Source organism: Mus caroli, chromosome 3 (assembly GCF_900094665.2).
Source record: "Mus caroli chromosome 3, CAROLI_EIJ_v1.1, whole genome shotgun sequence".
Taxonomy (NCBI): Eukaryota; Metazoa; Chordata; class Mammalia; order Rodentia; family Muridae; genus Mus; species Mus caroli.
In genome coordinates, this window is record NC_034572.1 from 102,974,490 (window position 1) to 102,993,024 (window position 18,535).

Consider the following 18,535-nt stretch of genomic DNA (forward strand, 5'->3'; position numbering starts at 1 on the left):
ACCAAGATACCTTTCCGAGTCTGTCTATCTGTAGCTGGGACTAAATATTCTATGGTGATTTCATACTGGGGAAGGCTTCTTGGTGTTTTGTTTTGTTTTGTTTTGTTTTGTTTTGTTTTGTTTTGTTTTGTTTTGTTTTTTGAGACAGGGCCTCATGTGGCCCAGGCTGGCCTCAAACTTTCTGTGTAGATGAGGTCAGCCTTGGACTCCTGAGCCTCCTGCCTTTGCCTCCCAAGTGGTATTATTATGGGCTTTAGCAGCCATGTCTGCCTCTGGGGAGAATTTTTTTATGGTACATAAAATGACTTATGTTCTTATATATAGTAGATAAAAACCATATAAAAACATAAAAAACACATTTAAAAAAAAGATGTATTTATTTATTTGAGACATGTCTCTCTACATAGCTCCAACTATCCTGGAACTCACTATGTAGACCAGGTTGGCCTCGAACTCACAGAGATCTGTCTACCTCTGCCTCCCAAGTACTGAGAATAAAAGCATGCACCAGCATGCCTGACTTACTAGTTTTTAAGTGTATGTTTGACTGTGTGTATATGCACAGCACATGCATATCTCACAGTAGTGGAAGCCAGGAGAGGGCATTGGATCCCCTGGAACTGGAGTAACAGACAGTGCTGAGCGCCCATTTGGATTTGGGAACCAACACCCTTCCGTGAGAACAACAAATGCTCTTAACTTCTGAATTAGCTCTCTATCCCCTAAAGCCCTTACTGTTAAGGCATGGGGCATCGACATTGTATCTTTTCATTATTACAATACCTTTGTAAGATGGGAATTATATTTATTTTATGGGTAAGGAAATACAACTCAGAGAAATTAACTGGGTCGAAGACTTGAGGGGAAGTCCCCTCCCACTTGAGAACACTGTACCCTAGAACCTAATGACTCAGAATAGTAACCAGCATTGCCTGGCAGTTTCTGTGGCTCTGGTATTTGGGAACAAGTGAAGGATTCAGGCACAGAGTTCCCTAGAAGGATATCTGTCAGGGCTGAGATTGCCTGAAGGTTTCACTAGAGACCAGAGGACCTCGTTCACATGGTCTTTGATAGGGAGACTCAATGGAGCCTCCAACAGGCCATTCTGCTTGTCACTGATATCTGACAGACAGCTTCCTCACAAGCAAGGATGAGGGAGGGGGAAGGGTATTAGACTGTCTTTGCTGCTTCATTTTGTTAGACACAAACCCATACTCGAGGGTTCAGACCAATACCTTTGTTTCCCCTGTAGTGGTGAGATGAAACCCAGGGCATTATGTATGCCAGGCAAATGTTCTACTGTCAAACCCTACCCCAGGTGCCATCTTTCAAAGAGAGTACTGGCTGGGTGTGGTGGTGCACACCTTTAATCCCAGCACTCAGAAGACAAAGGGATCTATGTGAGTTTGAGGCTAGCCTCACTACAGAGTGAGTTTCAGGGCATCCAGCACTATGTAGGGAGAGCCTGCTTCGATAAATAAATAGAAGATAGATAGTTAGATAGGTAGATAGATAGATAGATAAGATAGATAAAAGATAAGAATGAATCGACACATGTTTTCAGCCATCACAGCTAATAAGCGGCAGAGGCAGGTTTCAACCCCAGGTCTTACACTCACCCCATCTGTGACTCATGCTTACACGCTCCCCTGCCTGGGCCTGCCCTTCTAAACACCCTGATCTTCCCTGGCGTGGTTACAGCCACAGTATGCCCAGCACATTGGTGCTCTGCTCTCCATACTTTGCATGATTATACTTAACAAACCTACACTCTGGGCACCTTTTTAGGTACTGATCCAGGACCCAACTTTTGTCCTGATCCTGGCACTGGGCTACAGAGTAACAAATGTGAAGCCTATGGAAGCAAGACTCAGAACTCCCAGAGAGTCTGTGAGGAAGACCCACCAAAAGGTGAGATGGCTTGACTCCAGGAGGGGTCGGTAGAGAGAGTCATCTTTCCCAGGCAAGAGGCTGTATCTTCAATCTTTTTCTTTTAGAATTTTATTATAGATATGACACTCCAGGACAAGATGACTTAAATCATGGTGGAGGATATATCTTTGTCCAGCCTCACTTCTTACATGAAAATAAAATCTCTGCATCTTGTAAGTACATCTCCTGTATGACCCTGTCTGTGTCAGTAACCACATTTGTCCGCCCTCTCTAGATGGCTGCCTGGGTCTCCTGCACTTACGAGACACTTCCAAATTCAGGTCTGCATGGCAAAGAGGCTGAGCAGGGGCTGGGGATTGGTGACTGCTATCAGTGCCATGGAGGCTCTGAAGTTAGAGGTGCTGTACCCATCAAGTCTGCGGCAAGCACACACTCCGAACCAACGAATGGCTGACTCTATCACTCTCCCCACTCATTGTCCAGAATACATTCCTCAGGCATGCTGTTAATTTCCAGTGCAAACATTTGCAATCTTTGGGAAAAAATGGAAACTCCACATTTGTTTATAAAGATGACCGAGACACAGCACCTCCCTCCCAAGACACTCCTAATTGAAAAGGACTTGGACCCAAGAAACGAAAGCTCAAAGCAAATGTGATAAGTACTAAAAGCCAGGCCTGAGGATGCTGGGAGGAAGGATGCTGTGAGGAGGAGAGCCAGGGAGGAGCTACATCCCAGTTCATTCAGCAGCCAGCCACGCCCACTCCTCTGACATAGAGGTCCTTTCCTCCATCCCTCTAGAATTCTTCCTCTCTGAGGTGAGCACCAGGCAGAATGCTTCTCACTTTTCACAACTACCAATGCCAGAGACCAAAGGACGCCACTTATGTGACTTAGGCTCCTCTGCCACCTCCCCAGGTGACAAATCAAGTGAGCCACTATGATCCTGCAGAAGGCCCACAGTGGGCTTCTTTACTATCTTCTTGGTCTTTCGGCCTCTCTTCCTCCTCTATGTCCCCCTTCTCCTATCCCCCTGATACCCTCCTCCTTTCTTCTCTGGAAGAAAGGCTCTGGCTGGAGCCTCACACAGGTAAGGCAAATGATCTATTACTGAACCATATCCCAGACCTGGACTTCTAATCCACATATGAGAACTGCCACAGAATCACTGACGTGTGATCCTGAACTCCCTTAGGAGATCTGGAGTGTCTTATGGGTAGATACCATGAGAGGGCATCTTTCCTTCAGTCTTGAAAAAGACCCTTCAGTAAAGGGAGCTGATGGACCCACCTCTCGGGGCTCCTCATCTGAGAGACAATGTAGTCGTCTGGTGGTGATTTGCAGTCTGGTCTAGAACTGAATCCCCTGGCACTGAGCTCATTTCAGATGTGTGTTTCTGTTTCCAGTAAACTCCAAGCCACATTTAGAGACAACTGCCCCTTGAGATCGAAGTCATTAGCATCTGTGTTTATGACCAACATTGAGGAACAGTCTCTGCTGATTGCTGTTGTCTGGTGGAAAGGAGCAGAGCCTCTCTCTGAGATACCAGAGACTGAGACCAGAGTGGGAAGGGAGGAGGGAGGAAGGAGGAGGGGGGAGGGAGGAGGGAGGAGGGAGGAGGGAGGATTTGTTGAGGCTCACGGGCTGAAAGGGTACAGCGGAGAGAGCATGGAGGTAGGGGTGGGAGGAGGCTGCTTACACCTTTCATGGTCAGAAAACAGTGCCGGCTGGAAGCAGAGCCAGCCTATAACCCGTTACACCCACCTCATCAACCAGCAACCACGTGTTCAAATGGGTGAAGGGGGTTAGGGGCGGGAACAGTTGTGTATTTCAGATATGCTCTGTAACAGACAGTGCAACCCCCCCCCCCAAACATCTCTTCCTTTCTTTGGAGGTTTCCTTGGTAACTGCCCATGTTTCTCTTCATCATTTAGTTTCTCTTCTGGAATTAGTTTCTGTCTCCTAAAATCCTTGCTCCTAAAGTTCATGAAGAGTCTAGCATGCACTTGGGTTTCACCTTTCGGAAGCAGTACCTTCTCTATGCTTACCAGATGAAATAGTGACCCAAGCTAAAAAACAATATCTGGTCACATAATGAACATCCAGGGAATATAAACTCCTGGTCTCTTACTGGCTAGTAAATAAATAAATATCTACAAGTAAATTAGATGTAAATAAGTAAATATTTATATAATATCTATTAATAATATATAAAATATAATTTATATAAATATAAAATATATAAATATTTATTTCTGACGTTGAGACAGGATCTCTCTCCAGTCCAGGCTGGCCTTGGGTTTATGGCAACTCTCCTGCCTCAGTCTTCAGAGTTCTACTTGAGTTGTATGCCATAGTTTCATGTTGGTCATCATAGTTCACACCTGAAAAACTAACAGTCAAGAGTATTGCGGTGAGTCAAGGCCAGCTGGGGACACAGAGTGAGACTGTCTCAACACACCAGAAACAGAGCCACTAAGGTGGCTCAGTTGGTGAAGGTCCCTGCTGCCCAGCTTGCTGGTATGAGTCCAGTGCCAAGGACTTGTGGTGGAGGAGAGAACCTGCCAGTGTCCCCTGACCCGCACATGAGCACAGTGGCATGTGTACACTGCACATGATAAATCAATAGATGCAATGCAAATTTAAAAATAGAGTTGAGTTTCTTTTCACAAATTCCGAGTTCTTGAGAGAAAAATTCTGTTTTCTGTGTTCCTTAACTCTGTTGCTTACACAGTTGTTACGTTTTTATGAACGATTTCATCCATACTGCAAAGTTGAGGAAGACATCCCCACCATTTGGAGTTCTCTGGCTTTTTGGTTTTAGCAGGCTGTCATTCTTGCTGCCCCAGAACTTGCAGTGTGTACCAGGCTGGCTCCCACCTCACAGTTCGGTGAAGGCCATTTTGATGCTCTGAATGTAATAACAGCTAACATTTTTCAGCTTGGTCAAAAGCAAAATGGATCTGGTCCTGGAGAGTGAACTCAGAACCCGTTCAAGATGAGCCCGATCCTGCAGCAGGGTAAGTATTTCATTATTACTAAGAACAAAATCAGAGCCAGGTATGGCAGCTCTTGCCCGGCTCCTCAAAACTTGAGAGGCCCAGTCAGAAGGCCTACTAAAAGTTTAGGTCTAGACTTGGGACTACATGGTGAATTTGAGGCTAGTGGGGTGCAGAATAAGACTCTGTCCTAAAAATTACACACACACACACACACACACACACACACACACACACACACACACGAAATCGAGTTTCATTACCCAGGTGCATATACTGTACCACTTAACTACCTAGACAGTGGCTTGTCCTGGACTGTCACTGGGAGAGCTGGAGCTCAAGCCTAGACCTATCTGGTGTGACTTCAGTCACTGACTTGTTCATTCAGCCAATGTCGAAGTGCCCAAGGCAGGACTTTGTGTTCCGTGTGGAGGCGGAGATGACAGCAGTGTCTGCCCCTGAGCTGTTTTCTGATGGAGGAGCTGGGAGTGGCAAAAGGGAGCATGAGGAGCGCTGCTGACCTTATTAGGTGGTTTAGGAGCCTGAGCTCAAAGGCAAAGCCTGAAGGAGCTATCACAGGACATCAGGAGGGATGTGAAGGACTCACGGTTAAGGCTTTCTGAGGAGAAAAGGCCCTTGAGCAAGTTCAGGGACCTGTTAGTCAGTGTTCCAGGAGCCCAGAGGGGAGTGGCAGGGGCAAGATGGAGCAAGTGAAGGCAGGTCTTCAGATTCTTCAGAACAAACGGGAAGCCAAGGGACTTTTAAAATAGGGGCTCTGCTAGAACTGTAGGAGATCACTATAGTGGTCAGGCAGAGTGGCTGGCATTTGCAGTCCCAGCATTCAGAAGGCTTAGGTAGGAGTTCTGTCTAGCTTGGGTAACACAGTAAGTTCTGGGCCAGCTAGAGACAGTCTCATAAAACAAAACAAAACATCACTGCAGCCAGTGAGGAACAAAAAGTGAGTTAGAGGAGCAGCAACTGGAGCCAGAGGCCAAACAAGGCAGCCATGGGAGAGTCCACTGGGGCCATGGAAGGTTGGCTCAGGGTGATACCGAGAAGCTGTGTGTTGGGAGTTTAAGACAGAATTGGCAACAAGGGCTTAGTGTCAATAGTCCAGACTATCCACTCAGACAAATTCAAGCCTGAGTAGCTACACAGAAAAGCACAGTGATTTAACATGTAATATTTGAAGTCAGGCACAGCACGGGTCACCTGTAATCAGAGCTCGGAGGTGGAGGTGAGAGAATGGGCGAGTTTGAGGCAAGCTTGGTTTACAGAGTAAGACAGGGCAACAGGGCTTTATAAAGGTCACTCTCTCACAACACAAAACAAAAACAAAATGCCAAAACAGAGAGCTGAAGTCTGACTCCCAGCACCCACACCAGGGGGCTCACATGTGCCTGAAACGCTAGTTCTACGGTCCTCTTCTGGCTTCTATGAGTGTGTGAGTTCTCTCTCTCTCTCTCTCTCTCTCTCTCTCACACACACACACACACACACCCCACAAATAAATAGATCATTAAAAAAAGAAAGCCAACTCAACAAAAGAATGTAGTTTTTGGAGACATCTTGGGTTTATGTCATATCTCTGTCGTTGGAAAGGTGACTCACCCTCCCTGAGCCTCTACTTTCCTGTAAAACGAGAGTGATAGGACCAGATTCACCAAGACTACACATAAGACACCATGAATGGTACTTGGATTAAAATTATACTGGATCTCAAAATACCTCCCCCCCAAAAGAATTGAAGTGGGATGGGGACTTGGCGGGGGAGCTGATGGGAGGAGACCGAGAGGGCAGAAGGGGGAGTGGAATCAGAATGCGTCATACAAGTGCATCATGTACACTTATGACAATGCGACACATTTTAAAAGATTTACAAGTGAAGTACTCAACCATACTGTGGTCCTGTGGGAGGCAGTCAGCGCTCCATATGGGGGAGGGCTCCAAAGCCCCTGAACTTCCTGCTGAACCACACTGCCACACCCTGAGACAGAATGCCTCTCACCTGGAAAATGGCTCCATCCGATGTGCTAATTGAACTTCAGAACCAACTGATGTGAACATGATAGGGGGCGAGAGACTCTGAGGTGACGTGCATGTGAGGTGACAGCCTGAAGGTAATCCTGCTCACACATGTCTGTCCCAAAATTATGTTTAGCGAAGGGACCATATGCAGGAGGCTCTGCCATAAGCCTTCTACAGGCAAGTTCCTGTGGCAGCCCCTCTTCATATAGATTAAGAGAACAGTTCAGCAGAGCTATGCAGTGGTCAGCCTGAACCCAGTGTCCCTGTACCACATCCATCACATGACAGACATAGGACGGTAGGTAGCATAGAGGGGACCATTGACTTAGAGTCTCTGCTTTCATCTCCTAACTGCCTAGGCATGCATGATCACTGGTGCTTGGGTGAACTCAAGCCAAGGTATTATCGCTGGCATTTGTGTGCATTTGTTTTATAAATATGCAGGGTAAAAGGTTGGTCCCAAAAGAGTAACAAGTGAAGAAGAATCTCTTTGGAGTCTTGGTTTTTTTCTGTTAAACAAAACGAAAGAAAACAAAAGAACAAACAAAAAAGCAGTTCTAGAAGAACAGACATCATTGGCTATAGCAACCACGTTTCCTTGAAGCTCAGCTGTGGTCCCAAGGGTCTGTGAATATTGTAAAAGGTAGGATCCCTCAGCTACAGACAGACAGACACACATGAGTGCACACATATACACATGCACACAGCCTTTACAGAGCCTAGAAGGAGCACGCGCGCGCATGTTTGTGTGTGTGTGTGTGTGTACCATATATAGGTTAACAATATGCCTTTGTCTTCTAGAAAATATCCCAAGACTTATCTGACCTCTACCTCAGACCTTGCAACACCCTCACCCCACCTCTGCTGCCTGGGGATTCCTAGAATCCAGTCCTTATGTCCCAGTAATAACATGGAAGAAATGGAATCTAAGGTGAGGACCAAGAAAGTCCCTGCAGCTCAGGCTCCTGGCCTTAATGAGCACAGAATGGCTAGTTTTCCTGCCAGTATAGGATGGGGTTTCAGAAAATGTTCTGCTAAGAACAAGTTCTGCTCAGCGCTAACCCTCAACAGCCACATGGTTTGCATTATTCCTAAACTGGATCCAAAGGAAGCTTCCTGGAGAAAGCATTTGGTGGGTGGTACCTTCTGCAGGATTCCCCTGGCCCAGGCTTGAAGACCCCAGTCTGATCCAGTGACTGTTGTTAGGGGTACCACCTATGTTCAGACTGGTTACCCCAACCTCAGGTTACTTTCCTAAGCATGTGTGGTATCAGTTGGTGCTCACTCTCAGTCCTTGTCGCTGGCCCCTGAGCTGTTCCACTCTGAGGCAGGAACAGGGCATCTGGCTGCTTCCCTCACCCTCTGACTCACTTTCCTCAGTCACATGTTCACCTCTTTCCTCTCCCTTCCCTTGACAAATACATTCCATCTCCAACTGGTTGCCTAGGAGACCAACCTTCAAAAACAGAAATAAAAAGCATGTAGAAACAGAATGCTCCAAAAATTCCATCTTGTAATGTTTAATAATGAGTGAATCCAATTATCAGAGATGTTAGTAAGTTTAGGTGACTAAAATATGTGGACTTTCTCTGTAGATTTTAAACTCGCCCTTGGAGCATGCCTTAAGGACAGCAACCATATTGAAAAAAAACACTGACCAAATGATTAAATCCATTGCAGAAGACCTCGCCAAGGCACAAGGATGGAGACACCAGCTAAGATACTACTAACTCAATCCTGAGCAACCAAGGGTTAAAATGTTTGATCATCTCCAAAATATTTTACTTATGAGATAATGTAGGAAGATGGTTTTCTAGAGAAAACGCTAAAACTTTAAGAAATGAGTTATACGAAGTGCTTAAATGGAGAAAAAAAAAAAAGCAAAACAAGCCCTCTGGTATTTATGTCTTTATGTGAAAATAAATCTATGTTCTTCCTAATTCATAATAAAATTAAAATAATAAAACAAATACTTTTTTATTTTTTTCTATTTTTATTGGATATTTTATTTATTTACATTTCAAATGTTATCCCCTTTCCCAGTTCCCCCTCCACAAATCCCCATCCCACCCCCCTTCTCCCTGCCTTTATAAGGGTGCTGCCCCACCCACCCACCCACTCCTACCGCACCACCCTAGCATTCCCCTACACTGGGGCATTGAGCCTGCACAGTCACAGGACTAAGGGCCTCTCCTTCCATTGATGCCAGATAAGGCAATCCTCTGTGGCTGGAGCGATGCAAACCCCTTCAGCTCCTTCAGGCCTTTCCCTAACTCCTCCACTAGGGTCCCTGTGCTCAGTCCAAAGGTTGACTGCCAACATCTGAAAAACAAACACTTTTTATCTATTAGTCTGGGAAGTTTCATGAATCTGGGTCAGTGAGATGGGAAACAGATCTCGTGTGCTGCTGCAGAGGAAGGTGACGGAGATCCTGACAAACCCACTAACAAAGTCAAGGGGTTTTTTAAGTAAAACATGCTTAGAATATGTACTGAACACGATTGCTTAGTAACATACATAACATAAAATACCCCCGTCTCTCTTTGCAAGTGAGCAGCTGCCCGGGAGTTACCACTGCCCCGGATCAGAAAAGTACTTTGCTGGCTTACCGTTGGCCCGAGGCAAAGATAAAAATCCAAATTTCAGGGCCGGGGAGATGGTTTAGCGGGTAAAGGTAGTTATTAGCTGCCAAACATTTGACAACCTGAGTTTGATCCCTGGGACCTGTACGGTGAAAGGAGAGAGTCAACTCCTGAAAGTTGTCCTCTGACATGTGCATGCTATATAAACACACACACACACACTAAATAAATATAACATTTTAAAAATTCAAATGGGGGGTTGGTGAGATGGCTCAGTGGGTAAGAGCACTGATTGCTCATCCAAAGGTCCTGAGTTCAAATCCCAACAACCACATGGTGGCTCACAACCACCCATAATGAGATCTGACATACTCTTCTGGGAGTGTCTGAAGACAGCAACAGTATACTTAATAATAATAAATAAATCTTTAAAAAAATTCAAATGGGGGGGTACCTTTAATCCTAGCACTCAGGGAGCAGAGATGGGCAATCTCTGTGAATTTGAGGTCAACTTGACCTACAGAGTGAGTTCCAAGACAGTCAGGGCTACACAGAGAGAAACCCTGTCTTGAAAACAAACAAACCAACAAATAAAATCCAATTAGAAATAATTTCAACTGAATGCATATGAATTTCACACTGCTATTTAGTTGACAAAATAATTGTATGTTCAACTGTCTTAGAGTTTTACTGCTGTGATCAGACACCATGACTAGGGCAACTAAATAATACAGGACAACATGTAATTAGGAGCTAGCTCACAGGTTCGGAGGTTTAATCTACTGTCATCAAGGTGGGAGTATGGCAGCCTAAAGGCAGGCACGGTATAGGAGTAGCTGAGAGTTCTACATCTTCATCTGAAGGCTGTTAGGAGAAGACTGGCTAGGACGAGGGTCTTAAAGCCCGTGCCCACAGTGACACACTTCCTCCAACAAGGCCACACTCACTCCAACAAGGCCACACCCACTCCAACAAGGCCACACCCACTCCAACAAGACCACACCCACTCCAACAAGGCCACACCCACTCCAACAAGGCCACACCTTTAAATAGTGCTACTCCCTGGGCCAAGCATATTCAAACCACCACATCAACCATTGCTAAGTTGAAGGCTGTATCTACCAAATTCTATACACTCCAAAAAGCACTTCCTTGACCTGTACTCCCACTTGTTAGGAACTTAAAGAAAAGTCAGACAGCTCACAGAATGTTCCCAAATGCAAGGTGGCCTCAACTTTGCTGAGGGTTCTTACTTCAAGGAGAATGACTCTTCTGTGGCTATATGGTGACCACGAGGTGTGGGGTCTTGGGAGAATAACCACACCACCCAAAGCACTTGGGCAATGCAGAAGTTGTACTTCTGCCAAAAGGTGTGCAGCCACAAGTCAGGCAATCACACATCCCTTGCCAGTCCTGCGGGGTTTCTATTCCTAGTCCAAAGGACACTGTTGTGTGGCCAAGAGCTTGGCCCTCACATGCTGATGTCTAACTTAAAAGAGGCTCAGATGAAAAGCAAAATGTAAGGCTAGCCAGAAAGAGTGTTTGCCAGGCAGATTGCAACTTTTGAGAAGAAGAAGCAACCTTGAACGCATTAAAAATGGCGGGGATTTGTGCCAGATGATGTCTTTATATTTCCTTAAAGATAAAACTTCTTCGCATCATCTGCCAGGAAAGACAATGCATTTTACTTACTTGTTCACACAGTAGGTAACCAGGGATACCCTGCAGACGCTGGAAAGAATGCGGTGGAGATCTACAAGATTCAGATGTGCCGGGTAAGCACTCTGACAGGAGTGAGAAGCAGCTGTATAACCACCCTGGGCAGGCTTAGAAAGGCATCTTCAGACAGGTTTAACCGAGGAGGCCTCCCAGAATGGAGGATGCTCCCCGTGGGCTGGAATCCTGGGCTGAATAATAGGAGGAAGAAATGGATGCATCTGCAACCGTCTCACCGCTAGTGTGACCTACTCCCTCCCACTCCAGCTGTCGGATGCTCTCCTCCACCACAGGCAGGTACCCTTACACCATGAGAATGAGACCTTCCTTGTAGAACTTGCTTTAGTCAGAGCAAAGAGAAAAGGACCTAACAGAGAGTAGGTAGTGGGGGAGAGGTGGGGCTGTTGCTGAGATGAACCTGACCATGGGGTTGAAACGCTTTTGGAACTGGTTTGACAGAGGAATGTGGAGGAGTCTGAAGCTGTTGGCTACAGAAGTGCTAGCATGACACAGCAGAGCTTATAGCCCCTCAGATGGGTGAGGAAGAATCTTGAATGCTGAGAGACATGTGAACAGTGGGGGTTTGGAAGGGAACAAGGACTCTCTTGGAAACTGGCCTAGAGTCTTCATGTCACATTCTGGTCAAGAATCTGGCTGCATTCTTCCCGTGTCCTGAGAACTTGGAGCTAAAATATACATTATATCAATAGGCTGTATTGTGCTGTTTGAATGTGCTGATTCTGGGCTCTCTTGTGCCAGACTCCAGGATGTTTATTCAAGTGTCCTTCAAAACTCCTTGTCCTGGGGTCATCCCACTTGGTTAAACTTTCTAGAAATGTTCTCACAGACAAGCTCACAGTTGTCTCCTAAGTGGTCCTCCAACTCCTGTTAGGTTAATAACCAAGATTAACTGTCACAAAAACCCTCCCACCCAAACACTCTGTTCTTAAAAGCACTTATAAGAAAGCAGGATGAGCAGGGTGTTGGTGGAGTATGCCTTTAATCCCAGCATTCAGGAGGCAGAGGCAGGTGGATTTCTGAGTTCGAGGGCAGCCTGGTCTACAGAGTGAGTTCCAGGACAGCCAGGGCTACACAGAGAAACCCTGTCTTGGGAAAAAGAAAAAAAGAAAAGAAAGCAGGCTGAGCAGGCCGTGGGGAGCAAGCCAGTAAGCAGCACCCCTTTATTGAATCTGTCTCAGTTCCTGTCTCCATGTTCCTGCCTTGACTTGCCTCCATGACAGACTGTAACCTGTAAGCCAAATAAGTTCTTCTCCAAGAAGAGGTAAGTCTGAGGTAAGTCCACCAGAGAGCACACACAGCCATTCTTAAAACTAAATAGAAACTTTGTATTGCTTGCCAGCTGCTTGGGGTAACTTGCCCAAATCAGGCAGCCCCGATCCCCATAGTTCCTTGTCTTTTATGCACAAAGTCCACATTCTGGTTGGCACAATTCCATTAGCAAGAAGCAGAACTACAGAAGTCAAAGAGCGAGGTTAGAACACTCAGGGACTTTGCTGAATCCTGGAACCATGGAGCAGGTCTTGGATTAGGTCTTTGTTCCCGTTTGGGAAGGTGTTGGGGCCTACATGCTGGGTTTTAAGGTTAGAATGGTGCACCTGACACAGAATCAGTTGTGCTAAGGCCTGGGGACCCTGTTACATTAGGAGACTAACTACTAATACTCACTACATCCCCACCCCTCCCTTTTGGGATGATGTCACCTCTGCACCACTGTATACCTAAGGTATGGAACTTGCTGATTTTATAGGGGCTTATAGGTAAGAGATTTCTTTGAGTCTCAGCAGACTCTCAGAGAAGCCCAGTCAACCTGAGCTGACATGGCAAGTCCCCTCTGCTTCACCATGGATGACACTAGGCCTGGACTTCAAGGATGGACTAAAGGCATTTTGCATGAGATTAACATGAGACTTGGGGGTCTAGGAGTGGAATGCTATGATTTAAAACAATGCGTTGGGGGCATCAAATTGACAAGGGGCAGGCTTGTGAGAGTTAATCTTGATTGTCAACTTGACAGGATTTGCTTAGGAGATGACTTCTGGGGGTGTCTGTGCAGGCATTTCTAGAGAGTTTAACTGAGGTGGGAAGATCCAGGATGCACAGCACCCTCTGTGGGCTGGGATCCTGTACCGGATAAACAGGAGGAAGTGAGTGGTGAGTCAGGATCCATCTCTCTGTTCCCAACTGTGGATGCAAGGATGTCTCCCACTTCTGCTTCCCCACTTCCTGGCCAGGATAGACTGAATCCTCAGATGTGAGCAACACAAGCCCTTCTGTCCTTAAGGAGCTTTCCTTTGTTAGCCATGTTGTCAGCAACGAAAGGGAAATGTAGCCAAGACAACAGCAAAGGCGGCTAACAATGGGTGCAGTGGCTCCATTTGTACTTTTTGTTTATTTTCTGATACAGGATTTCTCTGTAGCCCTGGCTGTCCTAGAACTTGCTTTGTAGACCAGACTGGTCTCAAACTCACAGAGATCTGCCCTTCCAAGCACTGAGATTAAAACCCACCACCACCACGCCTGACTTCAGTTGTGCATTATTTTTTAAACAGGCTTACGTATTTTCTTGAATGATGCGCAGAAACCTTAAGTGAATTATATGAAATGGAGCTTAGTTTGGAGAAAGAAGGAATTTTTGTTTCCCCTCCTTTACTGTTCTGTTTGGGGTTCTAGTGCTATTTCTGTGTTAGTTTGCTTTCTGCTGCTGTGACAAAACATGACCCAAGACAGCTTTCAGGTGGAATAGGTGGATCTTTTATTTGACTTACACACACACACACACACACACACACACACACACACACACACACATATTGACTGAAATATACATACATATACATATATATATATATTTATATATATGCACACATATTGACTGAAAAAATATGTGTGTGTGTGTGTGTGTGTATGTGTGTGTGTAGCTGGTCTTCAGTATATGCCAGAATCCTGAAGGAGTAGGCTCTAAAGTCAGTGAAGGACTAGGCTTGCCAGTGAGTGCAAGAGCACGCAGGCAAAGAGCAGTAGCTTCCTTCTTCTATGTCCTTATTATAGGCTTCCAGCAGAAGGTGTGGCCCAGATTAAAGGTGGATCTTCACACCTCAAAAGATCCAGATTAAAAGTGGGTCTTCCCACTTCAAATGATTTAATTATGAAAAAAAAAATCCCAATAGTTGTGCCTAAACACTTGGGTTTTAATTAATTCCAGATGTAGGCAAGTTGACAACCAAGAATAGCTGTCACCGGGCTTATGAAAATTTGTAACATTCCCCTTAGAATACCAGCAAAGCTTTTAAATCCCAGCTGCCTTTTAAATGTTTTATTGTTATTGGCATGTGTGCTGGTGTACCTGTGCCCCCGAGGAACACACGTAAAGGTCAGAGGACAACGCTGTGGCTTTGCCTTTCTCCCTCCACCATTACATGGGTTCTGGGAATTGAACTCAGGTCACCAGGCTTGCAAGGCAAGTGTCTCTTGCTGTCAGTCTCTTGCCATCTTGCTGGCCCCTGAGCTCCTTCCTTATAATCACAGAGTGGCAGGTTATTGACCTCTCCCCCTCCTGCAGCCTCCAGCTCCATCATCTAAACACCCAACTAGAATTCTCCTGACCCCTAGTTTGGCTCAGCATCTCTGAGACGGCACAAACACCTCACTTGAGGTTTTCAGACCAACCAAGGCAGCTGCTATTTGTCTAACTCAGAGCAGTTATTTCTAGCTTTTGGAGTTGGGAATTGGTTCAGGGTACTTAGAGATAACGCAGAGGCTGGCCTGAAGATAAGTCTGTTTGTGGCTAAGCTTCGTTCAGGCTGAGGCACTGCAAGAAGAGAGCAAAGACCCATGGTGGTAGCCCGAGAGAGGAAAGCGAGCATAAACTGTGTGCTGTCAGAACTGATGGGAAGTAAGTAGGTGTGACCAGGTCACACCAGTCATCCCAGCACTCAGGAGGCAGGGGCAGGCAGAGTGAACTGCTGCATGTTCGAGGCCAGCCTGGTGCACATAGTAAGCTTCAGGCTAGCCTGGACTCTATAATGAGACTTGCTGAAAACAGCAATGCGAGGGTGGGGGAGGGGGTCATTTATTTTCCCAAGCTCCTATATTGGGCTTCAACAGAGCAAACCAGAACAAAGCCACTCATGCTAGGGGCTAAGCACTCACCTGGGTGTAAAACTGGGCCACTAAGTTCATTTTTAAACCAGGAGATTCAGTCACCACTCAGACAAGGGCTAGCCAATCTGCGGTAGCATGCTAAAGAAATCTCTGCTTTGCCCTACACCAGGGACAGGACTGACAGCACCAACTGGCTTTTTTGGTCCTGGCTTTCTGTCCGTAGGCTCTCTTGATGCACTCTATGCTTTTAATGCTCCCCAATTCACGACTGCGCCAAAAGCCAATCAGATCATCCAACTCAATGTACTGGAAGACTATTCTGATAAAATGTTTTGTGTTAGTTACGTTTTGCGGTGCTATGACCTGCCACTGATAACGTAGATATACATCTATGTTGTGCTAGAAACAACTCAAGGGAGGGAAGGTGTATTTTGGCTCATGGTTTTGGAGGCTTTCAGAGCATCCCAGCTGGTATGGCAGATCAGCTCATGATGACAGAGTGTGGCAGAGACTGTTCTCATCATGGTGGCCCAGGAAGCAGAAGAGCATGGCAGGGACCTCTCAGGCCATGGCTCACCTTCCAAGGCTCACTGCTCTCAGTAGCAGGTTGGTCGTCTTCTGTCAGGTTGGCTATACCTCTTACAGGTTCTTCAGTTTCCCAAAATGGCACCAGCAACTAGGGAGTGACTATCAATGAAGACATGGCCTATGGGAGCACTTCATGGTGAGACTGTAACACAGGCAATGGCCTGTAAAAGCCCTGGGACTTACAAGGGTACCTGTAGACTCTGTAACCTGGGCTGTCTCTCCTCAGAGCATGACTGCATTAACTAGGACTTGACAATACCTGACAAGTGTCATTACCCCACCCTCAAATTTAGAATCGCACACTGCTGGGCTGCTGAAATGGCTAAGAAAAGGCACCTTCGGCCAAGCCTGACAACCCCAGCTGCAATCCATATGGCACAGACAGCTGATTCCCACAAGCGGTACTCTGACCTTTCCCAACACCAGCCCCCCAGCCCCAATAAAAAATAATTAGCTGAAAATGTAAAACTGTACACTTTGTGCTGTGCTGGAAAGATGGCTCAGCAGTTAAAGACTGCTTTTCCAGAGGACCTGGGTTCAATTTCCAACACACACATGGGAGCCCACAACTGTCTGTAAGTCCTGTTCCAGGGAAGCCAACTCTCGCTGGCCTCTGTGGGCATAAGGCATGCATGTGATAAGCAACCATACACGCACACAAAAGCTAAATGGCTGTAATGAAATGCTTTAACGCACACTTCTCTGGCTCGGTTTAAACTTTCTTGTGTAACTCATCCGTCCCTAATGTGTTTGGCGTTCTGCCTCTGAGACCCTGGTAAAGCTACCAAGCCTTTCTTCCCTTAGGGATAACTGCATTTACACAATTTTGCACATTTTTCGATAAGCGTTCAGGGATATGGGCTGGAGAGATGGCTCAGCAGTTAAGAGAGCTGACTGCTTCTCCAGACGGTTCAGGTTTGATTGCTAGGACCCACATGGAGGCTCACAGAAGCTTGTTATTCCTGTTCCGGGGGATCTGACACCCTCTTCTGGTCTCCACAGGCACTGCACTCACGTGGTACACAGGCACCCATATAGGCAAAATAACTAAAATATAAATCAATCAATCATGGATTCCTCGAGACAAGTCCAGGCAATCCTAGATCCTGCAAACTCATTTTCTTTTTTTGATCATTATGCTGACTTACTGAAACGTACTTAACTCAAGAAATAAAGGAATGGGGCAATGCCATGAAAGACAGTCAAGGCTACAGAGTAAGATCTGGGTCTTTTTTTCTGGGAGAACACCCACCAAGTTCTGACTTGCTCAATCTGTAACCTGTGCTCTCCTGTCTTCCAGCTCAGGGCTGTCCTTTCTTGTAGTTCTGTCCCATTAGCAAACCAGAAAAACCAGCTAGTTATGTAAAACTGTATCGCTGATACTGAGTCCAGGGGCTCATCCCTGCCTGAGGTCAGGGCTCCTGTGAACAGTCAGTTTCCTTACAAGAGGGAAGCCACACCATGGAATTCTTTAGGAAACAAAGTTCTGTAGGCATCTTTTTTTTTTTTTTTTCTTTAAAGATTTTCTGATTAACTTTGAGTGTTCTGCACCCTTGTATATACATGTGACGGCCACTTACGTGGTTGCTGCGAATTGAACCCAAGTCCTCTGGAAGAGCAGTCCATGCTCTTAAGCTCTGAGCCACCTCTCCAGCCCCATCCTCTATGTTAAAGGCATTTCAGAGAAAGTACTATACAGGCTAACCAGGTTATATTTAGGATCATGTATTTATATACATTTATATACATATAAGCATGCAGTAACAGAAAATAGAAACTAGGTCACTGTCACCATCTATGAGCAAGAGGACAGGGAGTGAGCGCTGTGTCACAGGTAGGAGGCAGGTAGCAGGGCTTTAGCATTGGGTGGAGCTGCTACAACTGGCTTCACTAGTGCAGCTGGAGAGGTGCTCCACCTCCCTCCTGCCTTCCAAACACCGACAAAAGAAATGCCTATGAATGGCAGACCTCTGCTTCAGAGTCTATAAAGCTTCCCTTCCAAGCTTTTCCTCTCAGTGCTATGGTGGGAAGGAAGCAAGGCACAACAACGCCAACTGCCGGGAGACAATATTAAACATACACATTCCTACAGCAACATCAATTCCAGATGGTTGAAAGGAACTGCAAAAAGTCAAAACCGTATCAAAGGAACTGTGTGAATTTATAATCTTAAGAGTGCAATTCTGAAGCCCAAAATGGAAAAGCTATGTTTGCATAACCACCGTGATGGCTATTCCTGGCTGTCAACTTGACAACATCTGGAATCAGCTAAAACCCAGAAATGGCTGGACACACCTGCAAGGGATTTGTGCTTACTTAAGTCATTTGAATGGAAAGACCCACTGCTAAGCTGGACCTCTGAGTCCAGAGGACACACTTTCAATCCAGACCATTTGACCTGGGAAGGCCCACCCTTGATCTGGGCCCGACCTTCTGCTGGAGGCCTATATAAAGATCATGAAAGAAGGACACCTTGCTTTTTGCCTGCTTGCTTTTGCCCTTCCTAGCAAGTCAATTCCTTTACTGGCATTAGAGCCTACTTCTTCAGGACTCTGGCACATACTGAAGACCAGCTGAACAACTACTGGATAGTTAGACTTCTGTGTA

At 46.0% G+C, this 18,535-nt stretch overlaps 1 protein-coding gene across 2 annotated transcripts in view; it reads left to right on the plus strand.

The window, feature by feature from the left end:
• The window catches only part of Aknad1 (AKNA domain containing 1), a 42,667-nt gene extending 33,754 nt beyond the window's left edge, over positions 1-8,913 (plus strand). Inside the window, exons 8-12 of one of the 2 annotated variants that reach the window (XM_021158605.1) lie at positions 1,789-1,911; positions 1,998-2,105; positions 4,835-4,913; positions 7,722-7,851; positions 8,516-8,913. In XM_021158605.1, the coding sequence (XP_021014264.1) occupies positions 1,789-1,911; positions 1,998-2,105; positions 4,835-4,913; positions 7,722-7,851; positions 8,516-8,650 (575 nt within the window). In that variant the 3' untranslated portion in view covers positions 8,651-8,913. The remainder of the gene's footprint in view (positions 1-1,788; positions 1,912-1,997; positions 2,106-4,834; positions 4,914-7,721; positions 7,852-8,515) is intronic. The other variant, XM_021158604.1, reaches the window with a different exon arrangement.
• The last annotated feature ends 9,622 nt before the right edge of the window (positions 8,914-18,535 follow it).